The sequence below is a fragment of the Manis pentadactyla genome, chromosome 9, assembly GCF_030020395.1.
Source record: "Manis pentadactyla isolate mManPen7 chromosome 9, mManPen7.hap1, whole genome shotgun sequence".
NCBI lineage: Eukaryota > Metazoa > Chordata > Mammalia > Pholidota > Manidae > Manis > Manis pentadactyla.
The window spans coordinates 48,476,426-48,502,156 of NC_080027.1; the positions used below are offsets into that span (position 1 = coordinate 48,476,426).

The 25,731-nt window shown below is 51.4% G+C and overlaps 1 protein-coding gene across 5 annotated transcripts in view; it reads right to left on the bottom strand.

Annotated features, from left to right (window-relative positions):
* Window positions 1-601: 601 nt before the first annotated feature.
* The window catches only part of LMO1 (LIM domain only 1), a 132,524-nt gene continuing 107,394 nt past the window's right edge, over window positions 602-25,731 (bottom strand). For all 5 annotated transcript variants that reach the window (XM_057507326.1, XM_036931002.2, XM_036931001.2 and 2 more), the window contains 3 exons: window positions 4,841-5,054; window positions 2,387-2,512; window positions 602-965 (listed from right to left, as the gene is read on the bottom strand). In XM_057507326.1, coding sequence (XP_057363309.1) covers window positions 860-965; window positions 2,387-2,512; window positions 4,841-5,046 — 438 coding nt within the window. In that variant the 5' untranslated portion in view covers window positions 5,047-5,054 and the 3' untranslated portion in view covers window positions 602-859. The remainder of the gene's footprint in view (window positions 966-2,386; window positions 2,513-4,840; window positions 5,055-25,731) is intronic.

Consider the following 25,731-nt stretch of genomic DNA (forward strand, 5'->3'; position numbering starts at 1 on the left):
TGAATGAACAAAAGCCTCCAGCCTGCATGGGCTGAATACAGGGAAAAGGGATTGTTCTCACCCACCCAGAAGAGCAGAAAGCCAGGCTCCAACTCAGATCCAAGACACAGAGAGGAGACAGCAAATGCTGCCTGTCACCCTGAAAAGGAGGAGGGTTTTAAGGGTGGTTCTTCCATGGCAGGGGTCGCAGGATTTGCAGTCCTGCTGTGGAGGAGGTCAGAGCTGGGTCTCTGTCTGAGCAACTGGGTTGGGGGTGGGGGGCAGTGACACAGTGTAACACAGCCACCCAGGGAACATGGGTTTCATCTTGCCTCTCTTTATCTTGGAGGCCAGATTACATGCTCTGCTAGGGGAGGGGGAGGACACCCCAGGTCCCACCTCTGACTGATAGTGCTCAGGCCTGTCTTCTGTCCTCCAGCTTCTACCCCCTAAAGGCCACCTGGAGCTCCCATGCCCGGCAACAACACATGCTGGAGCCCCATGCCCTGCTCCAAGCTGTTCTGTAAGGGCCAAGGGGAGGGCCTGCCCCACTCCCAAAGCAGAGGGGAGGGGCCCCAGGTCTGTGTCAGTCATGTGATCAATGCAGAATAACCTCCCCGGAAACATTCATAAGTTTAATCCACGCCAGTAATAAAATCGCATTACATTTCTCATAAAATAAATGTTCCCATTTATATACAGAAGACAGACTGTACAGGCCCAGCCTGGCCCCAGGAGGGGTCACACACAGAAGGGTGGCAGCGGAAGAAGGGCCATCCCTCCCATCGATGACAGAGGAGCTCTAATCGGCAGGAGAGTGGCTGTCCAGCTGGGCAGGCGGGCAGATGGGCAGATGTGCCTGGAGGCCAGGCGTGGGACGTTACTGAACCTGGGATTCAAAGGTGCCATTGAGCTGCCCCTCCTCATAGTCCATCTGACACAAGATCATGTTGTTCTTCAGGAAGAATTTGTCTCCCACACAAAATCTGGAAAATCCAAGCAGGAGAGAGAAGCCATGGAGAGGGTCCCAGTGGATGGTGGGGGTTGCAGACAGGACTCAGCCTAGCCCAGGAGGTAGACATGTGGAAAGTGAGGTCCTGGGGAGTTTGCTCCTTGAACTTTCCAGAGAGGACCTCCCAAAGTCCCATAGCAAACCTGGCCAATCACCCTGGACCAGCCCAGCCCCCAGCCAGGCCCTGCAGAAGACAGACAGGCAAACCTGGGCCACAGTCAGGCCTCCCATGGAGGGTGGAGATGGTGGGAGGTGTAGGAATGATCTACTGCAGTCCCAGACAGGGAACAAGAGAGAAGCAAAGAACAGAAAAAGACCAAGAAAGGAGAGAGAGAGAGAGAGGCAGAGATGGGAGAGGAGGAAGGGATAAAACATTGATTTTCCCACCCCTCTGTTCTCCCCAACATAAGAGGATGGCTCAGTAAAGGCATTCTTCCCCTAAGCAGAATCTGTGCGTTTCCTGCAACGTCCTTCCAGGAGGAAGTGACCCTCTCCCACCATCTTCCCTCCTACGCAAAGGAGGCCTTGTTTTTCCCCCCACACCCAGTCCTCCTCAATACCAGAGGATTCAGCCCTTCCCCCAAAGATGTCCCCAGGGTGGTGAGGCCTTTAGTGGGACTCCAGCAGATCCCAGTCCAACCACCAGGTGGCACTGCAACTGCACTGAGCCCTCCTAGCCCTTCCAGCCAGACCAGTGTTCCCCTCAGGTGGCTCTGGAAATTCTTATATGAGCTCCTTCCTGACCTCGGGGCTCCTGGGAAAAGGACCTCTTTTCTAGTGCTAGGCCCCAGCCAGGAACAAAGGGCTTTTGCTCCTTAGGTCCCCGCGGCCTCCCACAGAGCTGGGGCACTGTGTAGGGGCCCAAAGGCCAAAGAGGAGGCTGGACTGAAACCAGAATCACAGGAATGAGTGGCTGTTCCTTGAAGGGATTTTGCCCTCCCTTCCAACGGGAACCCCTCCTCACTAGAACGTGCAAGCACACACATGCACACGGTGCACACACAGGGCACAGGGCATGCCTAAAGAACCCCTGCACACGCACATTTAGCCCACGTGTGCACAATATACTCACCCATCATGCACACACGTGTGCACACAGCACACACATACTCCCCTTGTACATGGCATTTAAAAACACTCATGTACAAGACACTCACCCTATACAAACACAGTAAGCTCATGCATTCCCCACCAAACGTGCTCACACAGTGCTGGAGTGCACACACTTGGCTATAGGACTCAGGCATACATAGAGCACCCTTATGCACATGCATCTCCGGGCACACACAGAGCCTGTATTTGGATGCCCTTCTCCACGCTGTTCCTGGTCTGTGCCAGCAGGAGTCAGCTGGGGTCTGGTGAGTATGTTGTGTCTGCTCTCAGTGCAGCACTCACCTCTGGTTACAGAGCTGGCAAGCGAAGCAGTCGAGATGGTACACATTGTCCCGGGCCCGCATCACCATCTCAAAGGCTGGGATCAGCTTGCTGCAGGCAGCGCAGTTTCCTGTGGTACCGAACAGCCTGCAGAGGGAAGGGTGCAGGGGGCTCAGGGGCCCACCAGGGTTCTGGGGGTGGTCGGGGCAGGGGAGTTGCTCCACCATGTGGGCTTAGCAGGTGGAACTGGGCCAGGAGCACAAATGGCAGCATCTAGATTCTGCTAAGAGATTAGGCTTCAGAGAAATCAGCACATCTAGCCAAGGAGGGGAGGGTGAGGGCTCAGGGTTGGGTGACACTGTCCATTGATGGAGCTAACAAGGACCTTTCCCAGGCTCCCACTGGAGTCCTTCAGCACCTGGGGTCACCAGAAGAACACTGGGCTGGGCCTTGAGCAAGGACTCCAGATGGGCTAAATCACGGGCTGTGTGTCCTCAGGCAAGTCACTGAGTCTCTCTGAGCCTCATTTATTTCAGTTATAAAATGGGGACAGATATACATCCTTCACAGGCTTGTGAAAACTTTTGTAAACTCTCAGTTATAGATCATTTAGTGAACATCTGTAAAGTGTGTGTCTACTATGTGCCAAGTAAAGCCAGGGCTTTCCCAACATCAATTCATTTAATCCTTTTGACAACCCTAAGGAAGTCATTTTCTCTTACCAACTCACAGAGTGACTTGCCTAAGTCCCTTTTTCCTTTTGCTGAACCTCAGTTTATCCTTTAAAGTGGGGTGCTGGACTAGATGATGCTGTTCAAAGATGCTTCTAGAACAGGACTGATGCCAAAAGGAAGTCCCCAAGGATGTCTGGCACAAAATCTCTTTGAGGCAGGTTCCCCTCCTTTTAGCTGCTGGTTTCAAGCTCTAGGGACAGGGAGCCCCATTGCAGGCCAGTCCTTGAGGGGATGCTCTGAGCCGGCGAGGCTTCTTCTTTCCTGCACACTGGCAGAGCAGGCCCCAAGTGAGGGAGAGGGCTGAGAGGCCGGCGGGAGGCCCCTCTGATCCCTGATTTGTCCAGCTCAAGCTCAGGCGCGGGCAGATGAGCTTGACTCCATTATTCATCAGTCCGAGCTGCCCGGTGGCTCAGATTAAGGCAGACAAAGGCTGGGCCACAGCACCTGCCTGGCCTTTCTGCTCCTAGTCTGAAGAGGAAGCAGGCTCCAACAGCCATTCTCTGGGGCTCTGCAGCTCAAGCAAGCCCCACCCCCATTCCAGTTCATTGGCCTGCCTGGCCCCAAAGTCATTTCTTGGCCTCTGTCAGACCCCAGAATGCCTGCAGTGCTTTGGCTGTGCTAACAAGCCCATCCTGCACCTCCATCACCCTCCCTCCCCAGGTCCTGTGGACTCATCAGATGTTCACCACCTCCCCTCAACCTGGAAGGTTCAGGCCCTAGCCCTCCAGGTGAACTTCCAGGTCAAGGGGTGAGTCACCAGAAAAACCCTTCCTCACGTCAGTGCTCTGCTCCAGCCTCGCCAGGAGCACTGAGTCACAGATCCTGGCTTACTGCTCCAGTTTAGAAACTGCTAAAGGCAGAAATTGAAAGAGAATGTGCAAGCAGGTAAATCTTTTGGCTCTTCAGGGAAGTAGGGGATATGATAAGCCCCTCCTCCCCAGCCTGCCCAGACCTGAGCAGAGGGAGCCCCACAAGCCCTCACAACGACTTATTAATTAATGTGATGGGCCTTTCTTCCCCCAAGGCCCGGCCACCACCCAGCAGCCTGCCTGGGGGCCAAATGCAGATGCTGGGTCTCAGCCAAGGCCTCTGCTAGGTGGCCTCCTTCCAGCCTTGCTGATGTCATAAATGGACTAGGGAAGGGTTAACTGGGGGAGGTGGTCCCAAGGAATAGGCTCTGGGTTGCGGGGGAGGGTGGGTTAAAGCTCGGAGGAATGAAAGGTGGGGAAGCTTTAGTCTTTTGACCATTCAAAGAAGGGTAAACTGAGGCTCAGAGAAGGTTAGAAGCCAAAAGGCTCAGAACTAGTTCAAACCCAGGTCATTAAGCTCCAACACCAGTGGTTCTTCTCCCAGGGTCTAATTGCCAGGCTGCCCAGGCACTGGGGTATCTAATCCCAGGTGGAAAGGAGACTTCATCAGGCAGGAGGCACCCAGGGAAGTCAGAGATACCCTGTCTGCTCTTAGAAGCCCTCTGAGGCATCTCCTTTCACATTCCAGACACAGGGGAATGGTTATAAATGCCTACCCAGCACCTGTGTGGAGCACTGAGTCCAAGGGGTTACAGGCATGGTCCTGCCCTTGGGGGCTCCACGGGCATGTGGGGAGCAGGGCAGGATGAGGAAACACACAGGACAGTGCACATGGGGTACTGGGTGCAGAGCCAAAGGGCAGCACCATGCTGGGCTATGGAGGATGGGGGCTTTCTGAGTAGAAGGGCTGGGACAGGCGGCAGGCAGCCCACCTCAGGTAGTCGCGCCGACACAGGATGAGGTTGGCCTTGGTGTAGAGAGTGGAGCCCACCTCGCCCAGGCGGCAGTCGCAGCAGGCACACTTGAGGCAGTCCTCGTGCCAGTACTTGTCCAGTGCCTTCAGCAGGTAGCGGTCCTTGATCTTGCGATTACAGCCCGCACAGCCCTTCTGCTTCCCCTTGGGCTGGACGGAGAGCATCGGCACACCTGTGGCCGGACAGACAACAGAAGACAGATGGGCACAAATGGGCCCTGCGGCTCCCAGCCTCCGAGCACACCGCTCTGTTGCCCTGCAGGGCTGGGGTTCCCAGAAGCCCTCACTTTCTCCCCAGCAACCTCCTCCGCTGGCCCAGAGCCCTGTCCTTTGGGCTGCACAGCACAGCCTGAGCAGTGGTAAGTCCCTCCTGAAGCTACAGGCAGCACTGGGGACCTGCTCTGCTGCAGGGCACACATGTAGCCCCCAGGCCCAGTCCCAGAGTTGCTCCCTTCCAGCCACTGCTTCCTATGTGGTCCGATCCACAGTAGGCCTGAGACACTCCTCATGCAGCCACCACCCCACTGGCCTTTCAGCAGCCCTAAGACAAGAATCTTATAATGCGATTGGGGTCCACTAGAACTCCCAGATCTTTTTTTCACCTCAAAATGTCCTCGTACTGCTTTGGGTTTGACTACTTTACTTTCAAGGCAGGATATAGCTTCTTGGTCTATTCATGTAGAACTGTGGAGGTGTCAAGAAGAAAAGGAGATGGCCTTGTGACACTCCCAGCAGGGAGCAGGAGCTCTGGAGCTCTTGGCAGGTTTGCAAAAGGGGACAGCAGGGCCTGGCCCAACTGGGGCTCCCCTCAGGAATAATCCCAGCTAGATTCAAACTTCCTCCATGCCCCTGGCCTGAGGGACAGGACATTCTGAGCCTCTGGGTCCTTGTTCATCTCACCAGGATGTGAATCTCTGAGCCACTGGTCCTCTCCCAGGGTCCATCTGAGCTTCCCAATATATAGGCAAGTGCCGAGTACAGATGGCAGCAACCTCTATGTGGTGTTCAGCACGGGGAGAGGCAGGCAAACATGCACTCACATGTGCACCGTGCACAGAGACACAGTGTGCAAGCATGTGCCCAGAGGCCCACACTCCTAGCCCACAGCCCCTGGCCACAGGGAATGACTACAGCAGGTTGACAAGGAGGTGGGGACAGATGTTGCCTGGGAGCCTGGACCTCCACATGGAGCCTGAGGCTGGAGTGTGGTGAAGACTCGGGTTGTTAGGAAGTGCAGGGAGTCTCAGGTGCCAGGACCTGGACTGGGGGTTGGGGTGGCCTGTCAAGAGTTCCCTGACAGCCCCTCATGAAGGTGGCAGGGGTGGGGAGGCGCCTTCCCCGGCCCAGGCTCAGGTGGACGGAGCGGTGGACTCCAGAGGAAACAGCTGCCCATCCTGCCTCCCTGAAGCCGCTGAGGTCTATACTCCCCTGGGTCCCATCCTTTCCCAGGGATCCTGCACCCTGCAGGGCCCTGGGTTCAGCTCCCACTCCCTGGAATCCCTCCTATCTCTCTCCGTCCCCACAGCCACCAGTCCAGCATACGAGCGGCTCAGCCACTTCCCTGCCTTTCCCTCCTGTAACATCTCTGACACTGAATGACATGGTGTATTTCTTTCCTTCATATACGTATAACAGTAACACTATTACACACAGCAGTAATAGTAGTGTAACTTAATTCGGGTACCTGGACCCGATTCCAGTGTGTGTAAATATGTGGGAGAGGGTCTTTCTACACATACTTACACCAAGCAGTTCTCGAACACCAGCAGGGTGTCTGAGAACTCAACTCAATTCCGATGCTATCAGCCCAGAGACAGCACCAGACCCCCAGGTTAAGGGCTCCATCCTACAGGACTGCCCTCCATCCCCCACTCCAGACATTGGTCATAAGCCCCAGAGTTTACCTGTGCTTCTGACCTAGCGGCTACAGACTGGAGGTGCCCACAACCTCCCCCTTAGGTTCAATTAAATTTGTTAGAGGGGCTCACAGAACTTAGAAATAACACTTAGGTTCACCAGTTCTATAAGGGATACCGTAAAGGATGCAAGTTCACAGCCAGATGAAGAGAGACACAGGGCAAGGGCCCAGGTAAAGGGGCCTCTGTCCTCGTGGAGCTCAGGGCCTGCTCGGTGGCACGTGGAGGCATCTAGTTCCCCAAGCACAGAAGCTCTCTCTGACCAAGAAGCAGGGTGCAATTGAGCAGAGCAGGCAGAGCAGAGAGAAGGCAGAGCTCTTCTCAGAGGTTTTTGTGGGAGCTTCATTGTATAGTCATGACTGACTAAATCATTGGCCATTGGCTGATCTAACCTCCAGCCCCCGTCCTTGGGTGTAGGTCCAAAGGTCTCTCATTAACATGGCAAAACACCCATTTCACCTTTAAGACTGCAGTGTTTTCAGGAACTGTGGATGAAGACCAAATATACCTGGGAAACATATATTTGGTTATAAGAATGATCAAATATGTATTTCTTACAAATCATCATATCACACCTCCCCTCTTGCAGGTGTGACTCTCCCTCAGTCTTCAGGAGAGACTCCGCCTCCGAAGGGCCTCAGGCTCAGGATCCACAGGTGTCAGGTCAGAAGGCCCTCCCGAAGTCTTCCGGCAAACTCTCATTCTATGGACGGGAAACTGAGCCCCAGATGGTCTGAGGAGCTAGTGTAAGCCACCCATCAGGTTGGCCCTGGGGGTCCTCCCCCCTTCCCGTGTTCTCTCTTAGCCTCACTGCCTCAGGCTTCTCCTGGGGAGGGGTAGTCTCTGGGCCAGAGCACAGGGGCAGGGGGTCAGGTGAGGGCAGAGAGGCGGCAGTGCAAACTGTGGCGGCCTCTCTCCTTACCCCTTCCTCCAGGCCCCACGGAGCTCATATGTTAGCTGGGAAGTTTGCTGCCTCATTTCCTTAATGCAGCTCTAAAGGTTAATTGGTCTGACAGGGTGATGGGGCCCAGGATGACTGTGTCCTCAGGCCTGTCTGTGTCTCCTCCTCTGCGACCACCAGGTCTTAGAGCTCTGAGGAGTCCATGGAAACCAGCTGGGGAGCAGGCACCCCTGAGGGTGAAGCTGGGGTGGGGTGCGTAAGGCTCCTTCCAAGGCCAGGCCTACAGGGAGGAACCACGTGTGGGAAAACATTAAAGAGAGCTGGCTGTGGTGAGGTCTGGGAGTCCCAGGGTGGGACTATAGTCCTGGGACCTGTGGAAGGAACACCCAGCTAGCATAGCTATGCATATAAACACCAACCTGGAGAATTTTAAGCAAGATGGTCCTGAGAATCCCCAGGTCTCTTACCTTGTGCTATCACTGTCAGGGGGGCATGAGTGGCTGGAAATTCCACCCTCAGGGGATTTACCTGCCCACTAAATTATACCCCAAAATGCAGTGGGATCCCAGCATTAGGAGCATCAGTTCTGCTCCATCTTCTGTTTGGCCTGGTTCCCGGAGAGGCTCGCCTTTCAGGCTCAGGCCCCAGCATGCCTGGCCACTGAGCCTGCAGGACTATGAAGTACACCAGCTGGCGATTCCATCACCTGTGGGACCAGCACCTGAGGGACCCAGGGAGGCTGTGAGGATGGCCCAGTCCCCTGCTCCTTGCCTGTAGCCAGCAGGTGTTCTGTAAGGCCTGGGCACCTTGCTCTAGGGGCTGAGCTCTGCTTCCTAGGCCCTGGGAAGCTCTGTGGCTTTTGCCAGTGTCTGATGTCTACCTAGACATGGAACACAGCCAGCTTGGCTGAGGAGGTCCCAGGGTATCTGGAGGCCTTGAGCTTTCTCTGCCTATAAAGGCTGAGGTCCTGGGAGCAGTCTGACTCATTCCCCCTTCTTTATGGAACAACCACAGTGGGCTAGTCCAGGAGACTCAAAAACCCTCCAAGAAAGGCAAGCAGATTTTAAGGGGGGCATCTATGGTATCTTACTCCACAAATGGAGCAAGACACTCCCCAGAAGGTCCAGGCTCTCCCTCCTTGCCTTGACTCCCCAGCCCCCACCCAGCCTGCCAGCCAGCCCTGCACAGACACCTCTTCTCTCCCCCCTCCCTGCCTGGCTCTGGGAGCTGAGCCTCAGGCCATGCACTTTCCATTAAGGAGATAGCATCCCTTTGCTAAAGTCCATTTGGGATCCATTTTAGTGTTATCTAAAAATCAAATCTACATGGTAATCCTTTTAATGTACTCCTGACTTTAGAAAAAAACAGCTTTGCGCTCCTTCAGGAAAGGTTTTAAAGCATTACTCAGTAATTACTACTCACCCATGAAAACACTGATATTTTACAATGGATGATGTTTGCACCGCATGCACGCACGCGCAGGCACATGCTCAAATGCACACACAGGACCCAGCAAAATAAACCAGTTCACATAGCCCATGGGTTCCCCACTCAGATCTTAGGGTGTGAAGGGGACAATATTTGAAGGGAAAGAAGCCAAACCCAGCTCCACGCTGTGTGGACTGTGGGTGGAAAGAGGCAGCCTCCCAGTCTGACTCATCTGGCTGCCAGACACTAGCCCTCAGCTCTTCAATCTTAGGAAAAGCCAGACAGTCCCAGTGGCCAGAAGGGACTGCCAGAGGTCGTCCGCTCATCCTCACACTCTCTCCAGCCAGGAGAGAAGCCTCCTCTCTGCGTGGACCTGTCAGGCGGCCTGCCATGCAAGGCCCAAGTCCTTGGTAATTCCTGCCACCTCTCCCGAGCTGTGATGCCCTTCACATCTGGCTCACGGACCTCTCCAAACTGCCAAGCCTGCCAGTTCCTGGCTCCAACCGTGCCTCCAGCTTGGGCAGCGAGCTGAGCCTCGCTGTGGGGCACTGCTGCCCCCTCTCAGCATCTCCACAGCCCATCCTCTGCCCCAGAACGCCCACCCCACCCAGCCCCAAGTCACTCCAGGCTATGCCCTGTGGCTCCCTTACTGGCAGACACTGTGGCCACCACTAGCCACTCCACCTGGCATTCAAGGGTCCCTCCCACATGCCACCAAGTCCTGCTTGTTACTGCTGGATCTGCTCCCTGCAGGATCCTGGAATGAGACTACTTTCCCTCCTTGCTTCTATCGCAGTGCCTTCATTCTACCCCTCCTCCAGGAAGAAATGCCTTGTTGTGCCCAACCCACTCTCCCCCAAAGATCAGAGCTAGCAAGGTAGGTCACTTCCTGAACTCAGAGAGCCTACCTTTCCAGTCTGGGAACTGTCCCAAGTAGCTGGAAGGCCTGGAGCAAATCCTTCACTTTTCTGACTTGCATCTGTGAAATGGGGGCCATAAAAGTCTCTTTCCACACAGACCTGGGTGAGGATAGGACAAGACTGTGCATCTGAAGCCAGAGCAGAGCCCAGCATTCAGAGGCGATGGCCACCAAACTGATTGCTGTATTAACAGGCACCCAGAATGCCTCCCCTGCTCGGACCCTTGTTTTCTTTTTCCTTTAACTTTTTATCTTGACATAATTTCAAGCTTTCAGAAAAGTTGTAAGAAGAGAAAGAATCCCTAATATACTCTTTTTCCAGATTCCCTGAACATTTTACCATATTTGCTTTATCCTTCCCTATCTATCCAGCTACCTAAATATTTTTTTCCTGACTCATTTGAGACTTGGTTTCAGACATGAAGCTCCTATACCCTCAACTACTTTGGTGTGTATTTCTTAAGAGCAAAGACATTCTCCCACATAACCATGGCACAATGACCCAAACCAGGGAACTATCAATGATAAAATACTATTATCTAATCTACAGACATCATGCAGATTTCACCGATACCCTCAAAATCCTTTGTGGCAAAATAAAATTCTGGATCCTGCATTGCAGTCAGTTGTCAAATTTAGTCTACGTAATCTGGAAGAATTCCTAAGCCTTTCTTCATGTTTCAGAACTTTGGCAGTTTTGAAGAGCACAGGCCAGGTTCTTTGTGCTGTCTTTTGCACTTCTTTGACACACTTTGACTTTAAATCCTCTGTGCCTCAGTTTTCTTTGTTGCAAAATAAGTATGAAAACAGTGTTCATCTCATGGAGTTGCCATGAGGAATAGGGGATTCATGTACATCAAATGCTCAGGACTAACTGACCTGGTCGTCAAAAGTCAGCTCCGATTAGTGTCACCCTAACCAGCACACAGGATATGATGACCTTGGTCACAGCTCCATCTCAGGTCCCTAAAATAGTGACCAACATTTATTTTGAGGAGCAAAAATGGATTGGAATGTGCCACCATGGTTAAAGTGACACAGGGACTGGCTAGAACCCAGCATTACCCGAAGGACAGTCTAGTGGCCACTGAAAACATGTGCCAAGGAAGTCAGCCCCACCAGTGGGAAGGGAGCAGTCAAGTGGGAAGGGGTTGCTGTGGCAGCTCAGAAGGTGACAGCTCAGGACAGGGCCCTCTGGCTGCTCTGGGGAGAGCCCTGGGGGTGCAGGCAGGTATAGCCTCAGCATTTCTCACAATCTCTCCCTGTGTCTCAGTACTGCTTCCAAACTGGTGCCCACGCAGCATAACACAGCCCAGCGGCTTTCTGTCCTCACCACGGGTGCCCCCAGCTCCCTCTCCAGAGCAGGCAAGAGTCCTGGGCTAGGCTTTCCAGGGCCTAAGGGCAATTTTCCAGGAGATGACATGGAGTGAACACTAAGCAGCATCAGCTTCTCAGTGTGTGGCTCATATCTGCTTTATGAGTTAGGTACCATTATTATACCCATTTTAACAATGGAGAAACTGAGGCACCAGGAAGGTAATGACTTTCATGGTTGACATGTTAGTCCAGGACAGAGCTGGGATCTGAACCCTGGCAGTCTATCTTCAGGGCCCAAGCACGAGACCCACCTGCCATGGTTGCCAGGCTGTGAGCTGCTAACCTGAGAGGCACGAGCTGAACCAGGACATTACAGAGTTTAGGAGATACAGCAGGTGCCTGTGACACACCTGCTCATACAGGTACACATGATCACACATGGGCACACTAGGTCCATGAGAGCAGAACCGTGCCTATTTATTCTTCCCACCACAATCTTATCCCAGTGCCCAGCACAGGGCTAGCACACAGTAGGTGCTCAGCAAGTTGCATGAAAGTACATATCCACACAACCAAGCACCACCCATGCATGGACGTGCTCACATAAATACACACATATATGCAGGAGGGGGCATGTGCATGTTCACTGCCTTTTAAAAAGCTACACTTCCAAAAGGTAGACTGTAGCTCAAAGTCAAGTCCTGATTTGAGCAATACCCATGCATAAGAGGCCTAGCGCTCTGTCTCCATAGCACTTCCAAGGAAATGGAAGAGGGTGAGTCCCTGAGGCTCCGTCCACATGGACCCATGCCAAGGGGTGGAAACCTCCCAGAGAGCCAGTGCCACAGCCATCACCACCCCCCTTCAGGGGCTGGGGGTGCATTCTGTGGCCTTTGGGGAGCTGGGTCTCTGCCACCTGCAAGGGGCTTGTACTCACCTGGGCCCACCGGCTCAGAACTGAGAGGAGAATCCCAAACAGAGCCAGCCAGCCGCCCCTCCTCGGCATCAATCCCATTTAATAAGGAAATGTGAAAGTGTAATCTAATTCGGCAGCATCTCTTTAAATCTCGTTTTCTCAGAACTAACTTCATTTCACACAGACACATCCAGCCTTGTGAGAAGGCCTCCATTTCACACCCGTTTTATCTCCACAATTTCTCATCTCACTGCACTCCTATCCCAGGGCCTTGCCATGCAGCAGGCGAGGCCTGAACTAATAGCATTTCCTACTCATTTGGAATCAAAAGCCAACGAGAACAACTGTTGAAACGCGCGGCTACAGCCACCTAGAGCATGCTCATTACCGCCCCCCTGCGTGCCCGTTACAGGGTTACAGGGTTAACCCCGCCGGGCTTACAGGGTTAGATGCGGGAGAGGTTCCTGCGGCCTTCCACTCCCCACAGGGCAGGGGAGGGAGGCTGGGGGTGCTTGGCTCGCAGGGTGGCAGTCACCTTAGTGTGGGCCTGGCCCCTTCCCCGCTGGCGCTGCCCCTCAAGGGAGTCTAAGAGAAGGTGGGCAGCGTAGACGTTGGTTCTACCAGCGCAGGGGTTCTACCGCCAGACAGCCTCAGACTGAATCCTGGTTCTATCATTTCCCAGCTCTGCCTCAATTTCCTCACCTGCTAAATGAGGACAGCCTCCTCTAAAGGATTATTCCAAGGGTTAAATTAGTGGACATCAAGTACTTATAACAAGGCTTGACACAGTAGCTTAAAAAGTCAGCTAGAAAACTGAAGTAGAAACAGCTGACCCTTGAATGACACAGGTTTGACTGTGCAGGTCCCACTTATGTGTGGATTTTCTTCAATAAATGTGTTGGAAAAAGTTTTGTAGAGTTGAAAAGATTTGACAATTAAAAAAATACAGTATATAATACATGTAACATATGAAATATGTGTTAAGTGACTTATGTTATCTATAAGGCTTCCAGTCAATAGTAGGCTATTAGTACTCAAGTTTTTGGTGAGTCAAAAGTTATATGTGGATTTTTAACCCTAACCCCCATGTTGTTCAAAGATCAGCCTGATAGCTTATGACCCTACAATTCTATTCCTAGGTATATGTCCAACAGAAATGAGTTATGTCTGTCAAAAGAGCTATACAAGGATGTTCAGAGCAGCTTCCTTCATAATATCCCCAAACTGAAAACAATATAAATGTACTTCGACAGTGAAATGGATAATAAACTATGGAAAAGTCATATAATGGAATAGTACACAGCAATGAAAAAGAATGAACTTTGGATACACACAACATAGATGAATGATGAATGAGACAGCATAATGCTGAATGAAAGGAGCCAGTCACAAAAAGATAGAAACTGTATAATTCTATTTATATGTAATTCCCAAACAGGCAAAACCAATCCATGGTGACAGATGTCAGAGGGATGTGTCATCAGCCAGCAGGAGGTGTGAAGAAGCCTGCTGAGGCACTACAGATGTCCTGTATCTTGATCTGGGTGTTTAAATGGGTGCATACAAATGTGCAAATTCACTGGACTGAACATTTCAGACTAATGCAGTTTACTGCATATATGTTATATCTCCATTAAAAAAAAAAGAAAACAAAGGAAACCCCTCAGTCAGGCCTTTGTATACCTCTTCATAAAAGCCACCATTTACTCAGCACTTACTATATCTGTTCTCTCAGTGAATCCTCCTGTTAACTCTGAGATTGCTCGCACTTAACAAATGAGGAAACAGATGTCCCTGGAGGTCCAGGCCCTTATCCAAGGTCACACAGCTGGAAGGCTGCACAGCCTCGGTGAGGAAGGCTCGCTGGGGCAGCATCTGGGTTCTCCCATGCAGCCTGGATTCCAGACAATGCTAGGTGGAGGCGGTGCTACAACCAGGAGGAATGACGGCCCAGGCAGGGCACTGTCTCTATGCTCTGGTGGATCCCAGTCCATTTCTGCTCACCTGGTTGCTCTTCAGAAGCCGCAGCAATGGTGGGATCTTGAAAAGGCTTGTAAGTGGAACCAGAAAGGGGCATAGACCAGAAACTAAGGACAAAGAGGGCACAGGGGCTGGGACAGGAGCAGGAGGGCCACGGAGAGGCAGACCTGAAATGTTTGCATTGCAGCCTTGAGAGTGACAAAGTGGCCTTGAGATGGCACATGTCCTCAGGGGAGGGCCAAACTGTGACAAGGAGACTAGGGCTCCAGACCCAGAGCCTCAATAGTGGGGGAGCCTCAATCAATAGCCAAAGGCTTGTGTATGAAGGAGGGGGTCCTGGAAAGGGGCCCAGCTCAGGGTAAGGAACTTAAAGGATGCCCAGCAATGCTTGCTTCTCCAAAGTGCCAAGTTCCCGCTGGTCTCTGCAGACCACCACAGCAGAGGAGGCCGAAGGAAAGCCCTGCCCAGTCATAGCCCCAAACATCTGCAACCACTGTAGTCCTGTTCAACAGCATGGTAACACCCCCTACTGGATGCCTACTGTGTACACTCGTTAGCTCTCATCCTCACCCTGACCCAGAGATCAGGGAAATCACTCAACCTGCCCAAGGGCAAGCTGGCAAGTGGCCAAGCAGGACTGGACTGCTGCCCCATCTCATGCCAGAGGCAGCCATCGCATCATCATTTTCCTAAGCAAAAGGGAAAGAGAGCTTCTGCTTAGACCCGGTCTGGACCTTGCCAAAAGTAGGCAGCTCTAATGGCCCCTTGCAGGGGCACATCAGCACAGGGTGGATGCCTGGCCCCCAGTGGAGCCATTTCCTGTGCAAGATCACAAAGTGGCAGGCATTTTGCAATGTGTTCTGGTGGAGTCAGACCTCCTTAGAAATGGTGTGCCCTAAAGCCCGAACCCACAGACCTCTGAGTGTCAGGAGATGGAAGGGCCAAGGGGTTTCCACACATACCTCCTGAGCCGTTGTTGTTAAGTGAAGTCAAACCCCAGCACAGCCTGGTGTCAGGCAACACCTTTAGGAGACCCAGTCTAGAACTTGCAGGGCACTGGATGGTACACCAAGAGGAATACTGGAGCAGGTGCAAACTGAATCTGCTCTCCCAGGCACATGCAGTTTTCTGCTGTTGTTTAGTGAAGGGAACTTAGAAACATCAGAAGCTGCATGTGTTCTTTGGAGTTTGTCATGGGGAATGATACTTCAACTAATTGCATAGTTACCTGCAGGGTGGGTGTAGGCATTGTACTCCACTTCTCTCGTTGTTCCTATAAATTCCTAGACATATCTCAAAAGTAATAGGTCCAAAATAGGACTGTAGATTTCCCCCCCAAAATCTGGCCCCTGCACTATTACCCTAGGCTTCCCCTCACCATCACCCCCCCACCCCCACAGATGCCCAGACCAGAAACACAGTCTTCTGCCACCCTCATCCCTCTTCATGCGGATTCCTGCTCCCCACCCCACCTGCTTCTTTCCATTTCCAGAGCCACCAACCATCTTTAACCACACTATCAGCATGTCTCCCCACCAGCCTCCTTTGTCTAATATCTACAATCCATTCTTCACACAGCAGCTGGAGAAACTTTTCAAAACAAAGTAGGTCAGATTACTGCTCAACTTGAAACCCTTCCATAACTTCCAGTGGCCTGAGAATAACATCCACACTCTTCATCAAGCCTATAGTATCCTCAAGCAGTCTGGCCCCTGGCTCCTCCTCCTTTTTGGTGTTCTGATCACATTTCAGATGCCACTCCTGCCTCAGGGCCTTTGCATATGCTATTTCCCCCCTTCCCAGAACATGCTTCTCTGCCTCTTCAAGTGGCTGCCTCCAGGCTTCGGCTAAAATGTCATTTCAGCAAGGGCCTTCCTTGACTTCTTGATTTCCTTATTTCAATGACTCCCTGGTCATTTCCTTCTGAGTTTTTAATCAGAATTCCTAATTGTTTTACTTTTCTGTGATTTTACTTAAGAAAAATGATTGGTCTCTCTCATAAGAATGTAACCTCATAAAGGCCTTTTTGGGGGGTTCTGTCTTGTTCACTACTGTGCCTCCAGCACTGAGCCCCATGGCAGTCACTTTTTAACCACCAATTCAGTTAATGAATGAAGAGACTCAGCAAAATCTACCCAGATATTACTGGGAAGAGTTTGGTGGCCAGAGTGGGCTAACACAGACCCAGAGACAGGAGCCTTAACCAGGCCTGGTGCTGCTCAGGCCACATACCCCTAGCCACCACCGACAGAATGTGGCCCTATCAAAACAGATCCAACAGTGGCAGCACCTAGGCCCTGCCACCCACAATCTAGAATTTTGAAAAGTCCCACCCCAGAGCTCCAGCTGAGAAATGACAGCCCTCCTGCAAACACAAGTCTTCAACCCCTTAGATAAAGGGGCAGCAATCCTGTCTTTGAGCCCCTGCAAACCCAGGGGGTATGAAGCCCTGCTCTGTACCTCCTCTTGTACATAAACACTCATCTCAGCCCTCAGGGAGGGGGAGTGGATCCCCGGAGCTCAGGCCTCTGTGTGACACCAGTGGCTCAGTCTTCCCCTTTGTGCCCTGGCCTGGGCGCCCCTCCTCCTTCAGCACAGACGTAGCCTTCCCAACCCCCCACCTCAGGGTCCTTGGCCTACGGATGTGACCGCTCTTCCCTCCTAGCCTAGTCTGAGGCTCTGGGGATCACTGGGAGGACAAAGCCCTTGAAGTTTGCTACAGGAAAACCCCAGGCCCATGCCTTTCTCCATCTATAGCTTCCACCAAGCCCCATTCCTTCCCGGGCTGCTGGAGCAAGTCCCAGATCCTTTGACAGAATGCTGCTTGGAGCTGCACAGCTGTAGGGACCAGCGGGGAAGTGTCTGGAAACTGTGTTCCCCAGATAGCAACTCTGCTGCTCCCTGGGCACCAGCAAAACCCACATCACCCATCTAATGAAAAAGGGCTCCCAAGGGGCCTGCAATCTCCGCAGAGGAGGAGGGCATGGACTCTCAGACGAGTCTCAATTTCACAGCATCAGGGACATGAGCACCAAGGCGCTGAACCAGAAAACAAGAGTCTGGCAGGAGCTGCAGACACACCATGAGCGCCAGGGGATCAGAGATTAGGGCCCTTCAAAATCAATTTGAATTTAAACTTTTAAATGTGTTCTCCAGATGCAGAGTGGACCCTCCAGGCAGGCTTGGCCTAGCCAGCTGCTGGGTCCTGCTTCTTTCTCAAAGCAGCCAGAAGCCATCTGGTAGCAACTAGGCTATACGAGGGAAAGGAGGACCAGGGTGCTCAGAGGGAGACTCTGGCACCCCAACCACAGGAGCCACAGGGACAGGAATCCTCTGTGGCGGCCGCCTGAGGTGCTGTCCGGCGGCTTCCTGGTGAAGCTTCTCCACCCTCTTTCATACACCTGGATGAGAGGAGCTGTGGGCCAGATCCCTTTTCACACCCAACCTGGCTGTGGCGGCTCAGGGGGCACTGGTGGATGCAGCCATGTAGAGTAAGAGCTTTGAAGTCTGTAGGAATAAGGACAAATCCCTACAGGAATTTGTATCTTAGAACAGCCATGGGTTCTCAGAGAGATCTTGGTTCAGAAATGAACTTCCCTCCCAGAAACCTGGTGGGAGAAAGCTTGCTGTGAGGATCTTGAAGTGCAGGCCCTGTGAACTAAAAGTGGTCTGAAGCCCTCCAGCACAAAGGGAGAGAAAGTGTCAGACTGTGTGGCAGGCAGTAGGGCAGCCTGGTTGTTGGGAAAGTTGGTGTGGCCACAGGCTGAATTATCCAAGGCACTGTGTCTGCAGCCCGGGAGCTGACGCTCATGCTGTCTGACCTGGCAGACCATGTCAGGGGGTGCTGGGTACTGCTCTGGGCCCTTGTATTGTGAGGTGGACAGATACCCAGAGAAGCAGGCCTCATCAAGAAGCTGCTCAGCCAAACCTTGGGGAAGTCCCAGGGCCCACAGGAGGAGGACCCTGGGCAGCCCCAGCGATGGTCCCCCTGCTCCTGCCTTGGTCCCTGCTTAGCCACACTTGTTCCTCCAAGAGTACGATCTGCTCACTGTTGAGGCCTTCCCCATCTCTGGGTGTGGACGCTGGTCTGTGACTAGTTTCTCTGACCCCAGTGACCTCATAATCCCTCCACCCCAGTTCTCCAAACCCCAAGCTACATGGCAGTTGTGAGCCACACACCTGGGATATGTATACAAGTGACTGTGAACCACTTTTTACTGAGAAGCAATAGCAGGGGTAGCCAAGGGCTTGGACCTGCAGAGACCTCATAATGAGCCTCCCCTGGAATGAGAAGCTCTGGGCAAAGGCAGGCCTCTCCACCCCTATACCTCCTAGCTTAGGACTGGGCTGCCGGCTTTGCAAGGAAATTACAACATGGGCCTGCGCTAATGCTCCTTTTAGTTACAGCATAAACTGCAGCAATAAAGCGTACCTGGGGAATGTTTAGAGAAAGCACTAATGATTTCTTCCCCAGTGGTTAATAAATTCACTTCCAGATCAATTTGTTCACGATAGAGCCCGGTGAGCGGAACCCGAGCGGCGGGCACAGCCAAGTGTGTCTTTTTCAGTATAAATGATTTATTACAATGATTAGCAGCACATAAACAATTTAAAATACAACGCTAATTAGTTTGGGGAAGAAAGGAGGGGAAAAGCCACCCTGCCTCTCTCCCCATTATGTTCTACTTCCCTAAGTGTGTACTTTTTAATTAAATCCAAATGTCACAATAAATTTAAAGTGTTTTATTACTACTCGGGGTAACTAAGGCAGTCATGCAAACCCCCTTCTCAGGCATCTGTGGACTGGATGGGGGGGTAAGGACTGGGGGCGCCAGTGGGGTCTGTTCACAAATTCTCCTCAAGATAGGAGATCTTTCATGAGACCCCTGGAAACTCCTCTAGGTTTCTGGCAGCCCCAAGGCTGCAGGATGCTGGCACTACCCAGGGACCAACCCAGTGTCCCTCACCTTCATGGCCAGCCCATGTGGTATCTCCTTAACATCGGCCCTGACCATCCTAGCTGCTTCTCAGTGGCCTACAATACTCTGCACCCTCTTCAAGCCCTCCCTGTGTGCTTGATAAGGGTATAACCTAACAACTTCTGCATACATGGCATGATGCTCAACACTTCATATCAGCATCTTACCACATTCTCATTCCAGTGCCATGGGTAGTTAATTATTGTTTCAATTTTATGAATGAGGAAATTGAGGCTCAGAGAGGTGGTGCAACTTACCCCAAGACACACAGCTAAAAGTGGATTTTGCCAAGTCCTTATTCCTACAGCATTGTTCTGCCTCAGAGCCCACACCTGGCCATGTCTGTGTCCTGATTTCCCAGAGCCCAGGAGGGACATACACGGTGGCTGCTCAGGCAGATCTCTCTTGAGTATAGAGCCCCACCTTGCCCAGAGACACACTGGGGGCAGCAATTCAGGCAAAGGACCTGGACTCTGATGAGTCTAGGATCAAGGTCAGGCTCTGCAGTTGACCCAGTGTAAACACAGGTCGTTTAGCCTCTTTGACCTTCAGCTTCCCTGCCAGCAAAACTGGAGTAACAACACCCAACTTGCAGGACTAAGGAACAAAGGCAGCTCAAGTGAGCAGAGTGTTTTATGATCCCTGACATGCAGCATTAGTAGTACTTACTGACAGAAGCCCTTGAGATGAGCAGGGATCTGTCAGAACCCCATTGCACAGATCAGAACACTGAGGACAGCAGCAGGGGAAGGGACTTACTTTAGGTTCCACCAAACCTTAGAGCCCAGCAGGGCAGGGACCAGGCTGCAGGCAAACCTCCCTTACAAAAGCTCAAGACAGCCAAGGATGGTTTATTTCCTAAACATTGGTGTACTCCTCATTTGAAATTAAAAATGAACATCCCTAAACATAGGGTTACCATACAAGCCAGCAATTCCAGTCCTAAATATATATATTTTCTAAGAAAAGTGAAAACATGGCCACACAAAAACTTGCACGTAAATGTTCATAGCCACACTACTCACAACACCTAAAAGGTAGAAATAATCCAAATGCCCATCACCTGATGAATGGATAAATAAAATGTGGTGTGTGTAATATACATAATGGAATATTATTTGGCCATAAAAAGGCAGTAGTGATACATGCTACATCATGGATGAACCTTAAAAACATTATGCTGGGAAAGAAGTCAGTCACAAAGACCACATACTGTATGATTCCATTTATATGAAATGTCCAGAACAGGCAAATCCATACAGACAGAAAGTAGATTAGAGGTTGTCAGGGAGTGGGGAATGGGGAGTGACTGTGAATAAGTAAGGTATTTCTTTTTAGGGTGACGGAAATGTTCTTGAATTAGATAATGGCAATGGTTGCACAAGTGTGAATATACTAAAAACCACTGAACTGTACATTTTAAGGAGGTTTATTTTGTAGTGTGCAAATTGTATCTCAATGAAGTGGTTATGAAGCAAAACAAAACAAATAACAAAACAAATATTCCTTTGATAACAGGATAAACCAGTTCAAAAAAAGGCACTGGGTCAGGGGAGGAGGTCTCGCAGGGTGGCCAGGCCCTGGTCACCCCCTCTCCCATCCCCCAGAGGGAGGAAAGGCCTCTGGGGCACCCCCTTGCCTCCCTCTTCAGTCTCCCCCAGCCAGACATCTGACTGTACCCACTTTTCCACTCCTGTTCACCAGGAAACTGAGACCCTTCTGGATTCATCGCTCTTCTCGGACCAATTTTCTCCCACCACTGTATTCATGTTTTGTCTTCCCAGACCTCTCTTTGTTGAATTTCTACATCCTCTGGGGCCTGTGCCCTACCTGCAAACTGGGCATGCCCATGAAGGAGGGTCTCTCCTGCAGACCTTGAGCCTGTCCTACATTGGATACCCCAAGTTATGCTCTGTGAATAATGAGTAAAATCACAGTGAGGCCCTGCAGGCCCCCAGTCAAGGTTCAGTTAAGCAGTGCTGCCCTCTTCCGGGTCCTGGGAGTCCCACTCAGGACAGTGGTGTGCAAGCTCAGATCCAGGTCACAGAATCCAGGAAGGAAGGCAAAATCTGCCTCGGGACAAATGAAAACCACGGGAGGGAGAGTGGAGTGCCCCAGGAAGGGACAGAAAGCACCCTTTGTGAAGCTGAGAGGATGACCAGAAGATGCAGCATCCTGGCCAGCAGGGGGAGCCAGCCCCACACCGTGGTGGGGAGCACCCAGCCACCCCAGAGGACAGGGGGAGGGGGGAGGGAGAGGGAAGGTAGGCTGAGGGTCCTTATGGCACCTCAGGCTTCATCTCAGCAGACAGACCAACCTCCAAGTCTTCCACATGTGGGAAGAGCTCCAAGGAGGGACAGAACAGCTCTGGTCACTTGAAGGCCACATCTAGGCCTTGGGGCAAGTACACACAAGTCCGTTTTCTAGGCATAAGACTGGTTCCATAAGTCTTCATGGCTTCATCATGGGAATGCTGCCATTGGAAGCCATCTCTTAGCGAAAATATCCCTCAGCTTCTCCGAACTTCTCTTCCAAAGTCCTGTGGGGCCTCAGGCTGCAAGGACCTCTCAGGGTCAAAGAGTGGCTGGTACACTTCACTTCATGCAAACGTTGTTGCATGTTGCAAATGATGGTATTCTTAACAACAATTCCTCAGGCAGGCACAGAATGGTCTAGCTAGCAAAACAGATGAAAGCATGTTCTCCCATTTGAGTTCTGTGAAGGGAACAGGGAGGATGCTCTGAGTCCTAATGTACATGTGAGGAAACTGAGGCTCAGAGACATAGTCTGCTGAGGGTTGCACAGCAGTAGGTGGTAGAGTAAAATGTGACTGAGATCTCACCATCCCAAGCAGGACTGGGTCCAAAGTCCATGCTTTTTATCTCCTTCCTCCCTACCAAGTCAAAGGAAAGCTACCTCATAGTAAGTGGTCACACTCTCCTGCAGCTGCTGTTTCTTTTAAGGAATTTTAAAGATTTCAAATCTGCATGTGCCTGCGATGATGTTATTGGGATTTCTCTCCTCCTGACGGAAGGAATCCAAAGCCTTCTCCCTGGAAAGGAAGGCGGAGCTCTTGGGAATGTGGACCATGGGAAGAAGAGTGTTGCCCTGAGACAGGAGGGACTGGGCCAGGTGGGTTTCTAGGCCCTGGGCAGCCAGGCACAGTGCCCTAAGGGACAGCTCACTGTGGAGACAAGACCTTACACTCAGTTGCCCCACACTGAGGGGCCTTCAGACCCAAGTTCTGCTCTTCTCAGGGCCTATAGTTACAGATAACTAGGGGTGAACTACAGTAGACATAGATAAGGTTAAGGAGACAGCTCTTTCTCAGAATCGGGAGCTTCCATGGAAGCCAACCTGGGGGAAAAGACTGGCCCAGAGCTGGGAGAGGTCCTAGGAGTTAGGAACCGGCCCACGGGTGGCTGCGTAGGTCTGGATTGCTGTTTCCTTGCCCTGCTATGCTCCGCCTGCCTCAGGCCTATGAGCTTTGGCTTGCTCCTTTGGAGCCTGGAAAGCCTCGATCTTGGGTCTGGTCACAGGGCAGAAGAGGACGCATAGTGTCAGGTGCAGCCTCAGGCCAAGCTGGACAGGGCAAGCAGGGGTTTGGGGGACACATGTGGGTAAGGACAGGATTGTAGCCAGGGACTGTGGTCTGCCTTCCCTGGGGCTCAACTCCTGAAGTTCAAACCCTGCTTCCGGTAGCTGAGAGGCTCCAGCAAGGATTTTGACCACTGCAAGGCCTCAGATGAGACCCACATTCCAAAGGCCACCTTGGGCCGTACTTTCCTCTGCTTCTTTCCTGGGCTTCAGCTCGCTCCTTTCTGACCATCAGGGCCCCCGCATCCCCTCCCCAACAGGCCTAGATTGCAAGCTCTGAAGGAAACTGCAGGAAGGCAAGGCAAGGCTGAGTGGGGGGTAGCGACAGGCATTCTGTGGCTGGAGCAGGGAGTGGGCAACCTGTAAAGCTCAAAGGAAAGACCCTTCCTTCCCACATTATGTGTGGCTTTTTCTGCTAATTTTGTCCCCTCCAATTTATTCTCCCCAAAGTAGCTGCAGTATAATAATGTATTTGGTTTTTGGTTCCTGGTATGGAGTTCTTAAAACCTTTGGAATTTCCTGAGTGATAGGAGTATCTTTTGTTGATCATAAGGAGGCCCCTATGCTAATGAGGTGACTTAGGGTGGGGCCCCTAGATAGCCTTGGGATGGGGCTGGTCACCAGAAAGACCAGTGATTAGAGGGTTCAACCCTACTCACTGACTGCCTCCAGCAAAAACAGGAAGGTGGCTGCAGATTAAGCTCTATACAAACTCTAGAACAAGATTTGATAAATCGGTTCCAGGTTGGTGAATGCATTCACATGCCAGAAGGACGGCACACCCCGGTTCCATAGGGACAGTGGCTTCTGTGCTCGGAAACCTTTCAGCCTTTGCCCTATGCACACTTCATCTGGCTGTTCATCTGTATCCTTTCTAACATCCTGTATAGTAAACTGGTAAACCTAAGAAAATGTTTCCCTGAGCTTTGTGAGCCATTCTAGCAAAATCTAACCTGAGGAGGGCATATGTGAACCCTGATTTATATAGCAGGTCAATCAGTACAGGTGACAACATTGGCCTCTGAAGTGGAGGCCGTCTTGTGGGACTGAGCTTTTTAACCTGTGGGATCTGATGCTAACTCCAGATAGATAGTGTCAGAATTGGGTTGAATTGTAGGACATCCAGCTGGTGTCCACTGAGAACTGGAGAACTGCTAGGTGGTGTTGGAAAATAGTCCAGAGTAGCCCCAAGCGTCTTAAAATGTAAATCTGTCCTCTCTCTGGGACAAAGGAATCCTTCTGATTCTCTCAGCTCCCTTCCCAACCTCCTTCACCAGACAACTCATTCATTTGCTATTCATTTAACAAATGTTTACTAAGCATGTACTACTTTGGGACCAGCCCCAACACATATACTTTAATAAGAATTATATCAACACTAATGATTTTATATCAAGAAATATCTTAATGAGTTTCATTAAGTATATCTGATTGATCAGTTTTTCCTATTTACTAGTGTTAAACTATTTCATACCCCTTCCTCATTTTTATTTTATTGGAATTATTTTCTTTGGGATCAATTACTTAAAAAATTTTTAATGACTGGTTTATGATCAGTTTTTGGCAAATATCAAATCTTACAAATAAGAGCTTCTGCCACAGTTGAGATTTCTTTTGTGGCAATTATTTCTAACAGAAAATACTTCTTGAGTCAACTTCAGCAGATCTAAATTTTATCAGGAAGATTTGATTCCTCTGTCAATTTTTAGTCAATAACATATTTTACCAGGTGCAGTCTTAGCTGTTGCCAGTTTTGCTTTGTGTTAATTATTCTAACCAATTTTAATTTTTTTTCCTGGATAATTTTTTTCTTTACATTTTCAGTAATACTAACGAGATGTTATTCTCCTGTATAAAGCATATTTTAGCACTGATCTGATAAAGCATTCTGAGGAGCAGAGAGTATGGAAACATCACTGGGGCCAAAGGGCAGGCCATATCACACTGTGCACATGGGTGAGTCCCTAGCTGGACCTGGCGCCTGAGGGAGCTCTGCCCGCTGCCCTCTGCTTCCCTAGAGCCAGCCCTAGCTCCTGCCAAGATGCCTCCCAGATGGGAAGAGCTTCTAGCAGGGGTGAGAGCAGCAGCTTGCAAGACAGAAAGCCAGAGATGGGGTGCATCCCAGGCTGGATGTGGCCTCTGAAGGCCCCAGACTTCACTACTTCAGAAAGTATCTTGGAAAAACTCAGTGGAGAAGGAGATACTTTTTGGTGCCATAGTTTCCCCACCATAAAAGAAGGTAATTGACCAAGAGTCCTCCGAGGCCTGAGTCTGTGACCTCCATTTACTGGCCTTGAGGCATTCAAATGTGCCAGGACCAAGTATGGAGGGCCGGGGGCCACAGATCTCTCACCTAGGATCTCTATTTCTCCTGGCCCCGAGGAGACCAAAGAAAGACAAAGAAAACCTTATCAGGGTGGTTTCTTTCCCCTGGGCTTGGTCTTCCTAACACACCCATTCCCTCCCAACAGTCCTGTCTAAGTACACAGTACAACTCAGCATCAAGTAGATAGCCACTCTTGAAATGTAAATGGAGAAACAGACCCAGAGAGAGGAGGGGGCCTGCCCGGTGACATACAGTGAGTTGGTGGCAGAGCCTGGCTGTGGAGGCAGTTCTGGCTCCCAGCCCAGTGCTCTAACCCACAGTGCAGCCTCCTTCGGCCCTTTACCCACATGGCAAACTGCTGAAGTGGCTCCTGCTCAGGCCACTTCAAAGCTGCTAGCTCCACCCGGCCTGGTAACACCCAGCAAGGGGTTGAGGCCCTCAGTACAACAGCTGTGGGGAGACTGGCTCAGGAAGAAGCCACCCTCACCTCTGAGGGGATGGTTACCATGGGTGAGATGAGAGTCCCTGGGGTAATGGACAGCTGCTCTGCAGGCTCCTAGAGTCCTCAGCA